This window comes from Phalacrocorax carbo, chromosome 4 (genome assembly GCF_963921805.1).
Source record: "Phalacrocorax carbo chromosome 4, bPhaCar2.1, whole genome shotgun sequence".
Classification (NCBI taxonomy): Eukaryota; Metazoa; Chordata; class Aves; order Suliformes; family Phalacrocoracidae; genus Phalacrocorax; species Phalacrocorax carbo.
The window spans coordinates 82,159,255-82,178,445 of record NC_087516.1 but is presented as its reverse complement, the minus strand read 5'-3'; the positions used below and the strand labels follow the sequence as shown (position 1 = coordinate 82,178,445).

General features: G+C 45.8%; 2 protein-coding genes across 2 annotated transcripts; one reads left to right on the top strand and one right to left on the bottom strand.

The window, feature by feature from the left end:
- Positions 1 to 300: 300 nt before the first annotated feature.
- On the bottom strand, positions 301 to 2,004 carry UTP3 (UTP3 small subunit processome component). The gene has a single exon (XM_064450698.1). It carries the CDS (start codon positions 1,948 to 1,950, stop codon positions 370 to 372), a length of 1,581 nt encoding a protein of 526 aa, XP_064306768.1. The 5' UTR covers positions 1,951 to 2,004; the 3' UTR covers positions 301 to 369.
- Positions 2,005 to 6,484: 4,480 nt separating this feature from the next.
- JCHAIN (joining chain of multimeric IgA and IgM) lies at positions 6,485 to 12,985 on the top strand. The gene is made up of 4 exons (XM_064450713.1): positions 6,485 to 6,585; positions 10,307 to 10,439; positions 10,989 to 11,069; positions 11,552 to 12,985. The coding sequence occupies exons 1-4, from the start codon at positions 6,522 to 6,524 to the stop codon at positions 11,751 to 11,753; spliced, it is 480 nt and encodes a 159-aa protein (XP_064306783.1). The 5' UTR covers positions 6,485 to 6,521; the 3' UTR covers positions 11,754 to 12,985.
- The last annotated feature ends 6,206 nt before the right edge of the window (positions 12,986 to 19,191 follow it).

Genomic DNA, 19,191 nt, shown 5'->3' with positions numbered 1-19,191 from the left:
TCCCATCCTCACCCGCCCTCGGGAGATGCCTCCATCCCACCCCAACCCCCCATCGGTCCCACACAGCCCATTTCACTCCCTTCGCTCGACCCGTCCCTTACAGCCTCTCAAGGCCAGGATTTACAGCATGGAAAAACAGCATCGCAATAGAGGAAAACCCCTTAACACACAGGCCGGGTGAGGAAAGGGCCCTGTGCTGCTTTTAGAGGTGGCACCTTCTGAAAAGCATCCTCAGGAAAAAAGAACCAAACCCCAAATACCACCCCACCCCCAGTTTTCTTAAAAATAAACCCCACAACATTCGTAATAAATTTTTTATTGGAATCAGTAGTGCTACTCGCAGCTCTCAGAAACAAAGCACGGTAAGTATCACTGAAGCTTCCTGCTTTTCTTAACTCCGGCACGAATGCCAGATAGTTCCCCATCATATCTGTGCAATTCCCTCCGAACTTCACGGACCTGGCCTTTGCGGCGAATCTTGGCTCGCCGAAACTTCTCCCGATGCTTGACCCTGGGGTTGCGATCAATCTTCTTCCTTCTGGGCGTGAGGCCTTTGTTCTTGATCATCTGGTAGGTCACACCTCTCTTTTTATTTGGATCCTCTCCTTCCAACTCCGCTTCTTCTTCAAGCGTGTCTTGGTCCTCAGTCCTCTTCCTCTTGAGTTTCAGCTTCTCCTCCATCATCTTGTAGTATTTTAGGGCAGCCTCTTCATCCATGTCCGACCCATCTGACGGTTCTTCAGCAGTAGCCTGGCTATTAGCAAGCGCCGGAACGTGTTTTGGTTTGTTTTTCTTAACATCCAGTGGGAGAAACACCGCAAACTTCTTCTCCTTCCGTAATTTAGTTTCCTTCTTATCATAGTAGTTTTTCAAAAGCATACGAACTTCTGAGGATAGCTTCTGATCTATAACAGCAAGGTCATTGATTATATTTCTATAAGTAACCAGTCGCTCGATAATGGGGTGACTATGAACCGGTATCCTCTTGGACTTCAAAACCAAGTAGAAGCTGATATTGGCACAGTAACTCAGGTAGAGATGATACTTGGTCTGCAGATAGCGACTGCCTTTCCCCTGTGGGATAGTGCCGTTTTTGACCATTTCCAGCAGCGGGTGCAGTTCATCCTTGAGCTCCATTAGCTTGACTTCAAAGTCCTCAATCAGTTGCAGGAGCTCAGGAGACTCCTGCTTCAGCAGCTTCAGCTGCTCCTTCTTGGAAAGGGCCTGCAAATCCTTGTCAATCTTCTGCCCCTTCCTGTCATCTGTTTTCTGCTGCTCAGCCAGATAGCCCTGGATCACATCCAGCCCGTAATCATCTTCCCCTAAGTCCTGCACCAACCGCCTCTGGATGACTTTAGCCTCCTGCTCCTCTTCCTCCTCCTCAGCATCAACTTCTTGCTGGCTGCGTTTGCCCTTGGCCTGGGCATCGCTCCCATAGTCTGTGTCATAGTAGAGCTGCTTACGTTGGCCCCACGAGAGTTCGTGGGGGAGCCTGGTGTCCTGACGGCGCTCCTCCAAGTCGCTTTCCATGGACAGGTCCCCATCGTCATCTTTAGCCTCACCTTCCTCCTCCCCTTCTCCATCATCTTCCTCCTCCTCCCCTCCTCCATCCTCTTCTGCACTAGGGTCCACATAAAGATCCAGCTCCTGTACCTCCTCCTCCTCCTCGGGCAGCTGCAGCCCCAGCACTTCTTCCTCCTCCTCCTCCTCCTCGCTGTCCTCCTCCGGCAGCTGCAGCCCCAGCACTTCCTCCTCTTCCTCCTCCTCGCTGTCCCCGGCCTCCTCCCCGCTCTCCAGGGCAGCCATCACCGCTCGGAACCGCGCCTCGTGGAAATCCTCCACCTCATCCGCCAGCCCCTCGGGGCCCGCCGGAGCGCCATCCTCCTCATCCTCCTCCTCCTCGGCGGGGCGGGCCGGCGGCCGCAGGACGGTGCCGCGCCGGGTCCTCATGGCTCCGCTCCGGCTCTTCCGCCGCGCTGCTTCCGCTTCCGCTTCCTCGCCGCCTTCCGGTCCCGCCCTCCCGGCCCCGGGCTGGGACGGTGGGGGCGGGCGGGGAGGCCGCACCCCACCGCGCCCCCAGCTGGCTCTGCTTGCACGGCGTCCCGCAGGGGTGCCTGGGCGGAGCCGCGGTTCGAATTTGATCCTTTTCTGTTAAACAGCTGATTTATGGGTTAAATCACTCCAGCTCTGGCGCATACCGGCGTTAGTGCTTCTGCTACTACACTTCTAATAGCGTAACACAGACCCGTAGGGAGCTGCGTGGCGGGGCAGCCGCTGAGCAATGATTTTTTTTCTCAATAGTGGCAAGTATCAGCAATAAATAATCCCATATAAAAAAAAAAGAGTGCCTTTTTTCCTCCTCGGGGGTTTTCCTTCACCTAAAAGCACCGATGCATACAAATGCGGTCTGTATAGTAATCTCACGACAACGAAAGAAAAAAAAAGGCAAGATAAAAAGCCCACCTGACATCTGTCCCCTTGTACCGAAACTTCTCTTTGCTCAGTTCCCTACAGCCAGACCAAAGTTTCAGAGAGAAAAAGAAGTGTTTGCAAGCCTCCCTGGACGCACCTGAGGTACACATATTAACGCTCCCAAGTCCTTCCCCTCACCAAATTGCATCTTTACTGGGATGTGGGCACCTCCTGGCAGCAGCCAGGCCCTTACATCTGCCTTAGCAACCTATTCCTAGATCAGCCGCCAGGCTGTAAGGCCAAGGCAGGCTGCAAAGCCGGGCTGCTCTGCTTCCCCGACCTCTGCGCTCCTTGGATCCAAGTTTAGTCCCAGCTCAGAAACCCAGAGCCTGACAAATTAAGCAGGCACATGTCCTGGCAAGAGGAGTTCTGGGTAGAACCAGCGCAGGTGTTTTTTTTCTCACCGCAGAACAGGTGCGGTTTTATTTATAAATACTCCTGTCCACCTTCTTGTGGAAAGACATGGCAAGCAACTATTCAAGTTAACTGAAACAGAGGGGCAGCGCACAGCTTTACTCACTTTTTGGTGTTTCATTTGCATTCTGGTAGATCTGATGGCAGACCAATCCCACTTACGAGCCTTTTCTCTGACACGCTCAGCTTCTCTACCTAGTCACCTCTGGGTTCAAAATTTTCCATGTTTGCTCTTGCACCAAAGATTTGTTTTGCTTCAGACTAAGACACCTCTTCCAATTTGTCCATGCCAATTCCCAGGTATTGCCTCTCCTGGATACAGGCCTGTGTGAGAGAGCAACATGAATAACATGGTTTTGCTAAGTGAGAGGTAGCATTCATTTAATTTGTTATCCACACCTTGGTGGAAATCCTCACTTTATACTAGCCACTAAAATACAGCCATCCCTGCTGATCAGGTTTGCTAATCTTTCTGCATAATCCTACCTTTTTTGTGTGTGAAGTCTGTCCAGAGAAGTCTGCATTCGGTCTCTGCACGGTTAAAATTGCAGATAACTTTTGCTAGTGTGACTTACAGAAACCCGGGCCTTCTGTGTGTCCTTGACAGTTTCCATCCAACTGCCCTCACCATGTAGCACTCTCATTTTTTTAAAGTCTGCACTTTCAAAATTCAGAGCCTTAAAAAAAAGAAGAGACCAACTCCCACTTGGACTCTCAGTGATGTAAATGTCATTGACATGTTGGTCTCTCAATCCAAGGTTAGTTTCCAAGAGCAGAAAACAAAGAGCATCTACAGACATTTGAATCTCATTCAGGACTTGCTGAAAATGTCATCTACTTCTGGTGAAGCTGGAGATTACCTCTGATGTGCATTAATTTGTCCAGTTATCAGGAACTTCTCAAGCCAAACCACACTGGCTTGCTATAAGCATCAGTGGAATCACCCCGATCAAAATCAGTCACCACTGCAGGTCTATTTTAATCCACCATTTTCTCTGCTTCTGAGTAAGAAATAAGAAAAGAAAGCTGTAGGACGGACTGCTAGCGGATGGTGTGTTATCTGGAGATAACCCATGCCCTGGTACAGCTGTTCACTCCTCACCCAGCATAGCAAGGACACACAAGGAAACAACTATTTTCCCTCACTTGATCCAGGCACCTGCCCAGCTCCTTACTCAGCATGTCCAGGGCCAACTGGAGGTGCAGGACACGTGTGAGGAGACCGAGACTACAAGGCTGGTTCCCATTTCTTTTCAAATTCTCAATTATTCCTCCACTAGCCTCTGCCTTGCAGTGAGGTTGGGAGTCTAGCTCCCCACTCAGGCCAGAATTTAAGCCTGGGGTGATGGTTTGCCAGCCCCTCGCTAGACTGCCACAGTTTTTGAACACCTGCTTCCCCAGATAAATTTCTGATCATTCACAACATGTCACACAGTAAAAAGGGGATAGCGCATAAAAGTAATAGCTCATAAAACAAACCTTCCTCTAAAGAGCTTGCAATCTAGATAGAAATCCTCAGAGACATACAGGTGGCAGATTGGGACTAAAAATAGCTCTCATGCCACCATATACAGACCAAAGGGACTGTATGCAGATGTGTAGATTTAGCAACTGAAATTCAGATACGCGGAGCACCGGCAGCCAGGGAAAACCACCGAAATCAACACAACCGCACACAAAAATCATTCTGCTCAGTCTCTGCCTTTGGGTTTGAAAATACTCACGGATGCCTGAACTCAGATTTTACCAGTGCCACATTATCAGTTCAGTTTGGCAAAACAGAGCAGAAAAGGCCTCTTTTGCATGCGCTTTGTCCTGCTGCCTGCGTGCCCCCTTCCTGCGGATTTCTTGAAAAAGAAATAAATTAAAATCTCCTATTTTGTTACAGAAAACCCCTACCACCCCACGGTTAGCCAGGTTTATTTTTAACCTTCTGCAAAAGATGGGGCAGAGGGAACATCTTGCCTCTGCTTCACAGGAGAGCTCCGCACAAAACTCTGTTGGCAATACTCTCTGGGGAGGGGGAGAGGAAAGAAAAACTTTGCTCTCCTGAAGATGAAGGCCTAGTGAGAAAACAGCATTTGTCAAGAAGAATTATGGCATAACCTGATGCCCTCCTAGGAGCTGGGCTCGCACCCATCATCCCCCACCACATCCCGGGGGAAACCTGGCGTATCAGCACTGCTGATGCAACACAAAAGCTCATTGCATCATGCAACTGCTGCGTGAGAAGTTTGCACTAGAAAAAAAGCTCAGGACGCGGATTCGAGGGCCTTTGAACAGCTCTAGGGTTAGGAATGCAGCCAGCAAGGTCCAAAGGAAGGGGAGACAGCCTGTAAGGTGGCAGGGTGCTCTTTTAGGAACTGGGGTGCCTGGCAGCGCTGCCTAATGGCTTTAGCCTCTTGGGGTCCTGGCAAGAACAATGAACCCCAGGGAGCCAAACGTGGCAGAGGCTGTGCGAAAAGCCTGTGTCTGGTCACAGGGCTGCTGCTCTGCTCCCTAAGGAAGAGCTGGAGAACACAGGGAGATTTACCACATGCTGCTAATGCTCATTAAGAGGAACATGCATTGCAGATAGCAGAAATTCAGGGTACACTGATGCAAGAACCCTGGCTAAGAATGGGCCCATCATCATCGCCCTATGCTCTGCCTCCCCTCTCATCTCCTGATGTTGGTGTTTGGAGTCCCTTGCTGAAAAGCACTATTAATACTGGGCTTCTCTTAAAAAGTTGCCTTTTCTGCGCAAGACGCATACACGTGCTGCAGAGACAGCTCTGGTCATTGCAGGTTACATTGCAATGTTTGTGTGTCAGAGTTGCACAAGTGATCCCAGATGTGGGACAAAAAATCCCCAGGTCCTCTCCAGAACTCCCCTCCTTCCAGAAAAGTCTGCTTGCCCAGTACCTCCGAGTTTGCCTGAGACCTGACTCAAAGCCCATCATATACCACAAATCCCATGGCATCCCTTTTCCATTCATAAGGAAAGGAACTCCTCCATGCAGTTGGCAAAGCTGGAGGAATAGTTCAGCCTTGCTGCAGACCTGCTATTGCTTTATACTTCTCTTTCCCCTCCCCTCTCTCATCTTGTCTGCTTTGACTGAAAGCTCTTCAGAGGCAGGTCAAGCCCTTCATATATATGTTTACGGATAATCAGGTGCAAACAGCATTCTGATCTTGTAGCCTGAAGTGTTTTTAAGATGAATCAAGTGACCTTTAAGTCTGATTTCTCAAAACCAGGAGCCAGAGCTGTGACCCCTTGGCTGTCTAGAGACTCCCTTGCCTTACACTCCTCAACTCCCAGTGGGAGAGTGCCACTGGCCCTGAGGGTAAGATGTCCCCCAAGGACCAGGGTGGTTTTGCGCTCCCTTGCACTCAGCAGCTTCATTGCTTGTTGGCGATGAACAGAACAAAAATGCACCGTAATAGGGCAAACCCCTGCCCCCCTTCATCTTTGAAAGCCAGAGGTCTGTGCATTAAACCTGCCTGGTTTCAGTCCCCAGCCACATTTTCCACAGTGTCGCTGTGAGCCGGCTGGGCTGCTTATTTTAGGAAACAAAAAGCTGTACCATTTGCACACGCCCTTATAGGCAGACACGGGCTCTCCACTCGTGTTCTTCAAAAGAAGGGAAGGCAAGATGAAGAGCTCTTTGTTGCTGTGCGTGGCCTTGGCCGTCTCCTTGGGGTTCATCCTTGTGGCAGGTAGGTGAGAAATGAAGCGCATGGAAAACCGTGCTTGAGATATCAGTGACGGGTTTTGTGGTATCAGCCATTAATAATTTTAACAGTCAAAAATCGAACTTCAAAGGCTGCTCAAGAAGTTCTGCTTCGGTGGTGCTCATGCACCTCAGTGTCTTTCTGCACCAGAGCTGTGTTTTTAATTGCTGTCCTTGAGACTAAAAAAGTGTGATGACTAGCTGCAATTTTAAAACTTTGATTAGCTGTTTTTGATCGGGTTTTTGAAGCAACAAACCGCAAACACGCATGCTTGCTTTTCTGCAGTGCTAGGAAGCTTGAAAGACTCTTACCTGCCTGATTTAAAGGCTTCTGAAATCTTCCTGGTAATCCTGCTGTATGGCTACAGCCAACTTTATTCCTGATTAAACTGTAGTTTATCTTGTAACTCCACTGAATCTCTTGGGAGGATCTCGGTTTAGACTGAGATCACACTGCCATCCCAGCAGACTCCTCAGTGTGGTTCACAGGTAACAGGCACTGGCTCTACAAAAGCCACCCACATTCACATGGTGGATCTGGTCCGCAGGGTTCAATCCATGCTGAAGGATAACTATCCCTGCATTTCCTCCAGCTTTTGGGAAAAGGCATCTTATTGCTTAACAAGGCAGGTCCTTGGAAGGTACTGCTTCCTATGACAAGCAACCATTAGCTGAAAAGGCAGAAGACATGGAGGAATACTGTGTCAGTTCAACCCAGAGCCCGGTCTGTTCTTCCCCATTCATACGCTTGCCTTAAGGTAAATATATATACGCATAAGCAGCTTAGAGGGGCATTCCAAACTGAGTTACATGCAGCTGCAGGAGTGCTGTTTGTACTACTAATGTTGAAATTAATATATTTTTGGTCTAACTGAGCCTCTTTCTATTTTAATAAAGTAGCCACTTGCACCTGCAGCAGAAGTCAAACATTTATTTTTGGAATGCGTTTGCTTCTTCACTATGCTGCAGATGGGTTTTGTTGGGCTTCACAGTGTATTACAGGACAACCTAATATTGGAAGATGAGAAATTTTGTGCAAACGATCCCTGCGTGAGTGTTGAGGAGAGAGGGCACGCCGTGCTGCAGTAAATCGTGCACCACAAAATCCAACCTGCGGACATTTAGGGGGGGCATTAGGAAATTTTGTATTTAACTACCTTTTCCCCAAAGGGACTTTACTGGGTGACACACAGAAGTATTGCTGACAAAACTACCTTTTTTGCAACTTTAGTTTTACTGTAAAAAATTATGTGGAGTACCTCTAAGTTTTATGGTTAGTGAAGCCAAGAGTATTACACAAAGAATTAAATCAGGACCCTATTTTTAGAGTACAGTCACAAAACCCTCCATATGTATAAAAAAGTGTATTAATATAATTTTATAAGATGAATTCAAGAGTGCTGCCAAAGGTTTTGGGACAACTCCCAAAGCCAATAGGATCTGACCTGAATATTAACAGGCTTTGGATTAAGGGCTTAAAAAGAATTGCACACAGCATTACCTAGAATACAGTGACAGAGGAAGCTCTGTGTGAAAGAAAAGAAGCCAGAGACTTTCTATAAGGAAAAAAAAAAAAAAGAAAAAAGGCCAGGACTAAAGGAAGCAGAGACTAAGGAGGCTTTTCTAGTAAGCTTCTGCTTCAGAGGAAAAGGTTCATGTTGAATGGTGACTTGGCAGAGAGGAAGCATGCAGAGCAAGATGGGTATAAGGAAGGGGTATAAAGAGACAAGCACCATTAAACTCCAAATAACATCTCCACGTCAGATGTGCTTACGTGTTTCTACCTCAGTGGGGCACACTGCAATTGAAGTATGGCTGGACCTACGCTCTGCACATTTTGCAGTGGCCGGCTATGCTGGATGCTGTACAGAGAAATGCTACAAGCCAGCCCTTGCTGTAAAGGGCTACACAATCTGTAGTGGGACAAGTTGCAGAGAGATGAAGAAAAACGTGAGAGGACTAGAAAGGGCAACATCTCCTACCTGCCTGTAGCAGCTTGCTCCACTCCTCAAAGCAAGGGAGCAAATTAATTTCCTTCCTGATCAAGCAGCTCTGCAGTGAACCTTTTCCAGAAGGTGTTCTGCTGTCAGTTGTCACAGAGACAGCATTTGTAACCAGCAGGTGAATTATGGAGTCACTCTGAAGCATCATTTCACACAGCTTTTGTGCCTTTTTCACAATTATGAGGCCTGTGAGGATCTCAGTCGATCCCAGTAGAAAGGAAGCAGATGAGACCAGCATGTTGTAGGGGCAGGAAGAGACCTCTAAGAAGCCTTAGGCAGAAAATCTTGAGCACTATCCCTTTCACCCAATAGCAACAGGGTCTGTTGTTCATAAAACACAGCAGCTTTGGACATGGAAATTAAAAAAACCAGACATGAGCTTATGCACTATGTCTGCTTCCTTACTGATCCATGCTTTGATAACTCAAAGTCATCCAGCTGTTAGGACCAAAGCTTTTAAGTCAAAGTGACTCTGAAATCCTCCTCACATGCGATGGACACATGTTTTCAGCCTGTTTCTTCTTTCTCTCCGTGGTTAAACTAAGGGACAAGGAGAGTAGGCAAGTCCCCAGAACTGTGAAGTCCATCTGAGCCAAATATAAACTGTCCTCATCTTAGGCACAAAAATCACTGTGTTTGGTAGTTCTAACCAGGCTAAAGGTGCTGATGCTGCAAAGTGATGGCTGTGAACTTGATTTTAGCAGCATTTAGAAACAGAGATGTAAAAACAACCACTTAAGAGAAAGGTGTGTCTGTGTGAGCTTTTATAAAAAGCAAGGCTGGCTTGTTATGGGTGAAGAGACCAGAGGCTCGTTGTGTTGGAGAAAGTCAACTAGCAAAGAACAAGCTATTTCAAATCCAACTGCTTGCACAGTGAATAGGCAATGCACGCCACCAGGAACATTCAAAGAGTCTCTGGCTGACGGGTGGGATCTTTTACCCTGTTTTGCCTGAGTTTCATATTGAGTAACATGCTAGAAGTACAGAAGACATAGCCAAGCTGGTTCTTCTCTATTTGAGTAAGCTCCTTAGCTGCCAAACTCAACTTCAGTATCAAGAGAGGACCAGAAAAATCAGCTCAATCCCTGCAAACCATGACCATCCTAAATGCCACTTATCTTTCACTGCCACGTCACCAGGCTGGCCTTCTTGCTGGGTCCTGTAGTGCTTTTTGGCCCCTGTTCCCTCAGGGACCGGAAGGACAACACTCCATTCAAGAAAAACTAACACATTTGCCACGTTGGCAAGGTCAGAGACATTTAGAGGCCACACCCAAACTAGGGTTTGGACTGCTAGAATAGTAGTGGTGCATGATAGAGGAATTGGGTAACCTGTTCAGTTAGGGTAAAAGCAGCACTGCAGCTGCCAGGTATAGCTCGAGGCTTCCAAGGGGACTTGCTTCCCATTTCTCCAGAAACCCCTGCATGTTTGCCCTTCCCTCTAGCAACACAGCATCCATGTTCATTGTTTTCCCCTTCCCGGTGCCATCACCTCCACATACAGAAGCATACCGTAGACTGAGCAGGTAAGACAGCTGACCTCACCTTCACCAAGGGGCTCATTGGTACCTGTGGAAACCTGGACTTTTATCAGTCAAGATCCCATAATGGTGCATGTCTGGCATTCTCATCACTTGGCTGTCTGCTACAGCAGGTTTCAAGGTTTTTCTTATTGACCCTGGGATTGCATATCCTATGCTCGCAGGTTTTCCACTGGACTCTGAGGATGAGCACGTGCTGGTCAATAACAAGTGTCAGTGTGTAACAGCGACCTCAAAGTTGGTCCCCTCCAAAGACAATCCCGGTGAAGAAATCCTGGAGAGAAACATACGCATCATGTAAGTGGCAGACAAGTATTACATGGAGTTAGTGAACAGGAGACAAAGTGTTGTGGGAGTTTCCTTTTCTTTGCATGGTTTCCCATGTCCTGGCATTGATCGTGTGAACTGTTTTCCCCCACAGGTTGCTTTCTATGGTATCCTGGAATAATTCATTTCGATTCTAGCTTAAATTAAGCTACCTGGTGTTTGTCCCTTCAGATACAAAAAGCATCTCCATATTTTAAGCAGTGCAGTACTAACGCTACAAAACAGGCTGGGGAAGTAGAGTGTAACATTTCTACAGTTGATCTAATCTGAAACCCAGCTGGGCCCATGACCCTGGACTCATGTACCCATCCGTTAGCAAACCTGCTATTTTTCCTCTCGGGAGGGCTGTTGCCTTTGAGGGCACAGAAGGGCCAAGACCTGCTGGTCCCAGGCTTTGCTATGGAAAAGGGTCAGAAAGTAAATAAGCTGAAGAACAACATGAGAGTTGAGCATTGTTCACAGTAGTCCCCTGTTTAATAAGTAGTTTCAGCAAGAGCAATTCTCTTCCCTCCTTTGCAGGGTCCCCCTGATGGCTCGAGAAAACATCTCCGACCCCATGTCCCCACTCAGAACCACTTTTGTCTACCGCATGACTGAACTGTAAGTAGTTTTATTTACTAGGTTTGTTTCCTAAGACTTAACCTCCCCTGCAGCATTGCCCACATTGCTCAGATATGTGCTTGAAGGGCAGTAGAGAAGGTGAGGCGGGGTGGCAGAGGGAAGTTTTCCCCACGGAGCCTGGCTTTCATGTTGTGTTGCAAGCCAGGAAGTTATCTTCATGATTTATTCACATAATCTCACATTTACCGGGAATATTTCATTCTGAGCCCTGTTTATCTCAAATGTATTTAATATCAGCATATTACGCATGGCCTGTTGAACCCTCCTTTTTAGGGGCCGGTCTTGCCAATAGCAGTTTGACAGCACTAAAACCATCTGGCTGGGAGTTCCTGTGTAACACCCGGAAAGGCCACAGTACCTCCATGGCTGCATCTGCAGACAAACAAGGAGGATTTGGGTTTCACCAGGGGCACCTTTTCATCACAACTGTTAACACTTTTTCTATTCCCCATCTTTTCCAGCTGCAAAAAATGCGATCCTGTAGAAGTTGAGCTGGGTGGTGAGGTATACCAGGCCCAGCAGAGCACCTCCTGCAATGAACCTGAAACCTGCTATACCTACAACAGGAACAAGTGCTACACCACAACCTTCCCATTCCTCTACCACGGGGAGGTGAAACACGTTCCAGCAGTTCTGACGCCGGCATCCTGCTACGCCGATTAGCTCAATCCACTGCTGTACTGATGCCTTGCTGCACTCAGTGTTCCTATTGAAAATACATGTATAGCACCGTAGTACCTGGATGACAGTGTCCAAAATATCAGCTCCCGGAGTAATGCCAACTTGCCTTTTCATATTGTTTTTAACATCCAATGAGTGCCATCTCCCAAGAGCAGCTAATGGTTGCTATAGAGTCTGTTCTCATAACCCCAGCACTTATCTGCAATGCCATTATTATATATCTCGGACATATCCCTGTATAAACCAGGTCCTCAGATGTAAATCAGTAATTCCTTTGACCTCAAGGCAACTGCATCCGTTTACAACACTGGGGAACCTGTCTTTTTTAGAGTCTTCCATCTGACTTTATCTGAGCAAGTCTGCCACGGACATCAGCAGGAATGTCCATGTACTTCCTTCTCTCCCTGAACCATCTTAAGCAAACCTCTGCACAACCTTTATAAAAAGCCCTTTGATTACACTAGCAGAATTTTTGCCATTATCAGAAGTCTGTCATACAATCTGATCTGACAGAAAAGATGACAGATGAGACCAAGAATTCAGATTTCAAAGTTATTTCAAAGCAATTGGGCATTCTAGACCATTCTAGCACTTTGACCATTGCAAGCTTCCAGTTTTCTCCTATGTTTAGAGATCAAATGGTGCCGCTACCCTGAAGTGTTTGGCAAAGTTGCCAGGACCTCAGCTGTGCCAGAAACAGTAAATTCTTCTACAACATATTAGGTATTTCACTTTCCAACTTATTTCCTGATATTGATACCTATTTCCAGCTCTGCTCCCAGTTCAATCGATAAAAAAACACCCAAGCTGGTTTTAATTTCTTTTCTTCCTCATGTTGCATTTAGAGCTGCAAGAAATTCCATGAAGCTGACTCAACTGCAAGAGCAGGACCCTAGTTAGGGACTGATTCCTTCTTTCACACCAGCGGTCTCTTTCTTACAAGAAACCCTCACCAAATAAGGGCGCTGATTCTTTATTGCACCTTACACTGGGTATTGCCCATGGAGACACCATGTGTATAAGTGCATCAGGTGTCCAGCATTACATTTGGGATGGCTGGTATGTTTGTCACTGTTGTCACAAGTTTATTGTAAAGCCTTCAGCTGTTCTGACAAGTCCTTATCTGGCTTCACACATAATTGGAATAATGAAACAGCAAAAACCTTATTCCCATAATAGTAGCTTTGTTAGTGAAACGTTAAATAAACTTTTTTTCTGCAGCAGTCTGTGTGTTATATTCCAGTTCAATAAGAATGCATTAGGAAAAGCCAAATCTATGATCATAGTCTCTCTTCCTTCACAGTTAAGAAGCTCTCCCTAAATAACTGCTTATACTTAAAGGCAAAGCCTCCTGAAATACCGGGATAGAAATATTATGATGCACTTGCAGAAACTACAACAGATTGAGGCTGAACTGGTTTATGATTTCAGGATCAGGTCCACATTACAGAGCTGCTTCAAGGCCTGCTTCAAGTCAGTGCAGGATTGGAGTTTAGAAACCCAAGCATCACTGAAATCACTCTTAAAATTGCAATCTGCAGGCCAGAACCTTACTTCACCACTGTAAAAAGTACCTTTAAGACAGTTATGTTGGGGGCTAGTCATTCATATGCAAGGTCTCTGTCTTGAAGAAAAAAACAGTCCTGTGGGGGCTGAATTTTGAAAAGCAAAAGAATAGAGAGGACTGAAATATAAATTATTCTAATATTGTATCAGAGTTATGGAAAACAAACTTGGAAAAATAACTTTTTTCCCCTTCATGCAAAAAGAGAGCCAATTCAAAGGAATGCAAAATTCCAAGGGAGGCAGATTCACATTAACTCACAACAGGCCTGGAAATCATCCTGCAGCACCTCTTGGGAGTCCAGCAACACCAGCACAACAGACTGCTTGTGAGAGGCATTCAGGAATAGGGAAACCAAAGTGCAGAACCTTGTCCAAGCAGTTGTGAACAGCCACTGGGAATCAAGACAAAAGTGTTCAGCAAACTCCCCATATGCTTTTCAGCTTTATAATAAAGTAGGATTCATTCCCCCCGTCTTTTCCAACAGGGAGAAGCCTAAACTGGCAGGCAGCCCTGCCCACCCCTTTGAGTTTTAAATGGTAACTCAAAGCAACACAGCAAGTTAAATCAGGCTCTGAATCCTTACCCAAAAGACCAGGACAGTATAACAGGAGTAAGTGAGGTCTGCTTATCCCTGAAAGCATACCGGGGAGGGCCTGGGACCTTGTAGCCAGGGGAAGAGGTGCTGACAGACAAGAGAAATTTCCCTTGCTGGGGGTTGTCTTAGATGTGCCAACAGAATCATGTCCTGCTTTGAAAGATCTTGTCTCTCAGACTGTGTGGCCACAACTTCAAAGCAGGATTTTTTGGTGAGCCCTGACATCAGGGACAACACCGCCTCCCTTGGTGTGAACTCCTCTGTTCCGTTCTCTAAGTGACTATGGCAGGACAAGGCTTCCCACTTGAGCTTGTGATACTTTCCTACCAGCTCCATCTTTTTCTTCACAGGTCAGGTTGATTCTTTAGCTGCATGTAATGTTTCTTGGGTAGTTTGTCTTAGTGCATTTAAGCTAAATTCATTTTGTCTCATGCTTATAGGAATACATTTGTATATTATCTCCTCACAGACTACCTATAAAGCTATAAAACTTTTTCCCGGTCTGTCCTCCTTGTCCTAAATCAGTCAACATTGCATAAGCAACAGAACAGTAAAGAGGGATTCCTCACTAGTTCTTTTAGGAGTCCTTTTTAAAGCACAGTAATTTATCCTCATAATCCTGTTTCAATTTTGACCAAAAAGTTTAATTCGCAGCACAAACTGCAGCACATACCAAAGCTGAGCAAAACAAATACTTGAGCTCAAAATGATTGTTTTACAGTAGGCAATTCTGCAAAGAAAGCAGCTTATGACCATAACCAGCCAGGCAGAGCCGCAGTTTAACTCACAAATAGGACATAGGGCCACGGGACCACCCAGTTCCTGCACTGTAGAGGCTTCAGCTGTCTTTATTCACTGTTTTTGGTGTACTAATAGATAACAAGCTATGATTGTCAGTGGCCTCACTATATTAAGCCTGCTTTTGTCAGTGCAAGTTTTGTCCATGGTGCGCTTTTTCTGCATAAGAGTACTGCTTTGTAGGCTCTCAGGGAGAAGGCTTCATGTTTTCCGTAGGTATATAGATTGCAGCCAGTTACGCCGTAGAGAATTCAGAGGTCACTTAGTTATATTTTCCAAAGCAGTAAGCACAATGCGGATGCTTAAAAAACCCAAAGTTTTCTGTGGACCAGGATCTTTGACTAAGCCAGCACACTACAGCACAAGACATCATGAGTGCGTTCTCGCCAAGCCTAAGCAAGGCTAAGCTAGCTAAGTGGTTTGTGCCTGGAATTTGGTAGTCCAAATCCCATCTTCCAGCTATCTGGCCACTTCAGAAGTAACTCAAAACCACCTTTAAGTTTATTCTAATATAAGGATATTGTTTTAGGAGCAGCTCAGCTACTAGTTTCTGTTCAAGAGAATTTAGACATCTGTATTAATTCATGGTCATGAAAGAACCTTCTCTTTTTTCGTCCTACCTCTGTAGACACTTTCTTGCAAGCTTTGGATGCCTTCTCTGGAGCTCTACTCATTTTCTCTAGGCAGCATTTTCAGAAGGAACTGAAACACAACATTAAACATCAGCATGATTAACAGCCTCAAATGACACTTAGCAACTGAAGAAAAAAAAGTAAAAGTACATAAAGGGTCAAAAATCCCATGCACATATTACTCAGTTGCAGCTGTGGCTTATGATATGAGATCAAACTCTGTCAAGACCCTTCTCAGGCATTCAGAGGTTGCAATCTGCTTTGCACCCACGGTTAACATATAGCACTGTCTTCTGCCCATGCTGATGGCACATAAACATGTCAGCCAGGCAAGCTGCAAAGCTATACGAGTCCCAGGCGTAGATCAAAACACCCACTCAATTGCTCCCAGGATGGCACTTTGTACCGGTCCTTCGCGCTAAGCCTGAACAGGGGGATCCCAGCACCAATTTCAAGACCCCCCTGCTGAATAGAGCCCCAGCTGCCTTCTGAAGCCCCATGTACAGTTACACCAGTTCCTCCCCTCCAAAAGCTCCAACACATGGAAGAGAAGAACTGCAGGTCCCTCATCTAGGTGGTTTTACAACCAGGACCTTGGGGCAACCCAGCAATAGCCACAAGCACATCAACATGAGGACACAGACAACCCCCTCAGCAGATTCTTATGACTCACCTGAGGCTTTCTGTTGCCCTTCCTTTTCAGGATTCCCTTGAAGGCCCATGTGCTGTGGAGCTGTGAGACTTTCATCTGCTGAATTAATTTAAAGTGGATTGAAGTAAAACATTCAAAATTAATTTTTATTTACAGTTTCCACACCATGCAGTGTGTACCTGCCCAGCTCTCATGAAAACTTAGCCAATGAGTAAGTTTACTGTTAACAGCTCTAACTAGTTCAGATTTGATTCCCCCCCCCCCCCTTTCGAAAGAAAGGAGTTGCTTTGTGAACTTGAAGGTTTTTTTAACAAATTATAACCTATGGTCCTGTAATCTGATGTCCTGTGTTACACAAAGTCACTTCTCCAAGCACCTTTGGTAAGGAAGGCAGGATGAGTTACTCATTTTTCCAAGTAAGTGCACCTGTTGTATATTCCCAGGAGGAGCAAGACAAAATGAGATGGATTCCCATACAACCATAAACTTTCCATTTATTTTTAATGAGTGTTAACAAAACTGTAGCCTTTGCTTTCTTCCAAGCTCAGCTGTTCCCAGGCATCCTCTTTGCAAAGCTTATTCCTGTGTTTTACAGACAGCATTTTTTCATAACACAACACGAGTGACACCTGTCATTCAGCTCACCAGCCCTTTGCATGTGGCATGATTTTAGTCACATGCAACTACTCAGTTTTACCTTTGGAAGGACTGCCCTCTAGAGCATGAACAATGTCTTCCCTGCTGTCTAAGTGTGAAGATGGAGCACATTTTCTTTTTTACATCACAAGGAAACTAAACCTACACCTAAATAAATGCAGCAGTGGAAAAATTGCCTGCCTCCTCTTGGAATTCCTTCTAATAACACCTTGTACCACAGCTGAAACCAGCACCTTTGTGAAGATGGGCATTGCAGTAGAACAAAAGGAAGATACAATCACCCTAAAACATTCTGAAATGACAATTGCTTGCTTTCGGCATATGAATGCTTTTTGGACACATAAGATACCAAGAGTATCCAAGGAACTAGATTTTAAATCTTGAAGCCAACTAGATCTTCAGTCGCATTTACATGCCTTCTAAAGCTGTTGTCCACATATAGGTGCCATCAAGACACAGTCTAATCCAAGTGAAGGAGCCTGTGTGCGCCTGGTTATCTCAGCTGGGCTAACATGCTATGTTCCACATTTATTTGTGGCTGTCAGCCACAGCACAGTGCCCAGAGACATTCCCGTCACAGCAACATCTCTATCTCATGGCTATGCCACAGAAGAACGGTATCAGGTTTTTTTACATTCAGAATACCTTTTCAGAGTGGTGTTTTGCATTCCTGAGGCTATTGATTGTTGCCTCTGGAGCTTCTAATGGTTCGTTTGCTTTCTGTTTTCTCCATGATGCAGGATCAAGATACCACACCCCGTATCTGACCTCCTCCCATTTTGTTTGGGAAGGGACCTACAAAAACACCGTTGCAGCATTCTTTCACCACATTGGCATTTGTCCCTCGTGCCAGAGGCAGTACGGACTCTGTCCCAGAACCTGAATACCACCTTCTTGGAAAGCCGTGTACATGGCGTTTTGCCTCGAGACTCCTTGCCGCTGCAGGTATTAATGCAATACAGCCCGAAAGAGCCTTTGATTAGCTGCAGTGACAGCCGTCACCACACAGCCAGTATTAGACAACAGCCTAAAGCCAGATCCTGTGTTTGCACGTAACCTTTGGATCACAGATGCTGTAGCTGACCACTAGACATGACATTTTTTTTTTTTCAACGACTAGCTTGAGCAATTTGAACCAGTTGTGAAGACCGCCTTCGCAAACGGAAGGAGTGCACCCGCTATATCGAACAGTATAGTCCCAAGGTTTGGATGCAAGGCTTGAAATAACCTGCTACCTTCAGAATAGAAAACCCTGAAATATTGAAGCTTGGAGCTGTATGTGCCCATCACTATGCCTTCCTGTCATTACTAAAAGTGCTTAGGGAAGAATAAAGTGACACCACTTATTTTGCCTTAGCTAATTCAGCCCGTAGAACTAACCACCAGTGAGGCTGTCCCCTTATGGTTTTGGATCACATGGAACTAATCCTGACTTGTCTCTGAACAGGTGGTGGGATTACAATTAATTTATCAGTATCATTGAGGATGGCAAAGGAACCTATCTTTCAATGAAAACTACTCCCATCACAGGTGGATGTGAACTTTAATGAAGTGATTAAATTCCTTCCTCCACTAATCCCATCACAGCAAAGGGGGCATTCAGAGCCATTTGTGTTGCTGTCTTCATCTTGTCCTGTACTCACCATACTTGAGTCTTGGACAGTGTTACTTTGCCTTGTGTGTCCTCCATATGATCCAGCACCTCCTGAAGGGGTTGGTTCCCCTGTTCACAGGCACTGTAGCCAGTCTTGCTCTTCAAAAGCATTTCAGGATCCAGGACACCAGCAACCTCTCTCAAGAGCTGCAAGCCAAGCAAAAAGCCAGCCTGTGTTCAAAAATAACCTCACTGGAAGAAGTCTGCTTGGGGACTGTGTGAAGGACTGCCCAACATGCAAGTCTCCTTGGGTCTACTGGCAGTTAGAGCAGTTCATGGTCCAGAAGCTTCAATTTATAGAACTTTTTCCAAAAGCCCTAAAGCATTAATTGCGAATTTCCCAAAGGATCACTCCCTTTGCATGGGGTCTGTTATGTTAATTCCCACTTAGCGGAAAGTTTGAAATATATGGACCAGGGAACAAGCACAGTCAAATTCAACAGGTGCAAGTAAACAGTCAGAGCCATTTACAGAGCACTGATAAGTAATGTCTTGCTCCTAACAGAACCAAGATGTTTAATCCCTTTTTCTTCTCACAGCATGACCACTGAAAATTTCTGGAAAAGATGCCTAAGCAATAAATCTAAAGACGGGTTGAGTATTAGAGGTAAGTAACAAGAACTCCTTTCATGCTTTTCCAGCCAGAAAAGGTAAGTATGCGATACATCTTCAAAGGAATGTACACTCAAGGTTAAAAAAGCATTGCTTTGCTCCTCAGATTCTCCAGATCCTTGTAATTGTTAAGATACCTGTAAGCGCATCAAAACCTGGGATCATCACAGACCTCCAAACCCTGATCGACAACTGAAAGCTAGAAACAAGACAGTTCTAGACAAAAAGATCTTTCTTTAATTAAGCACACATA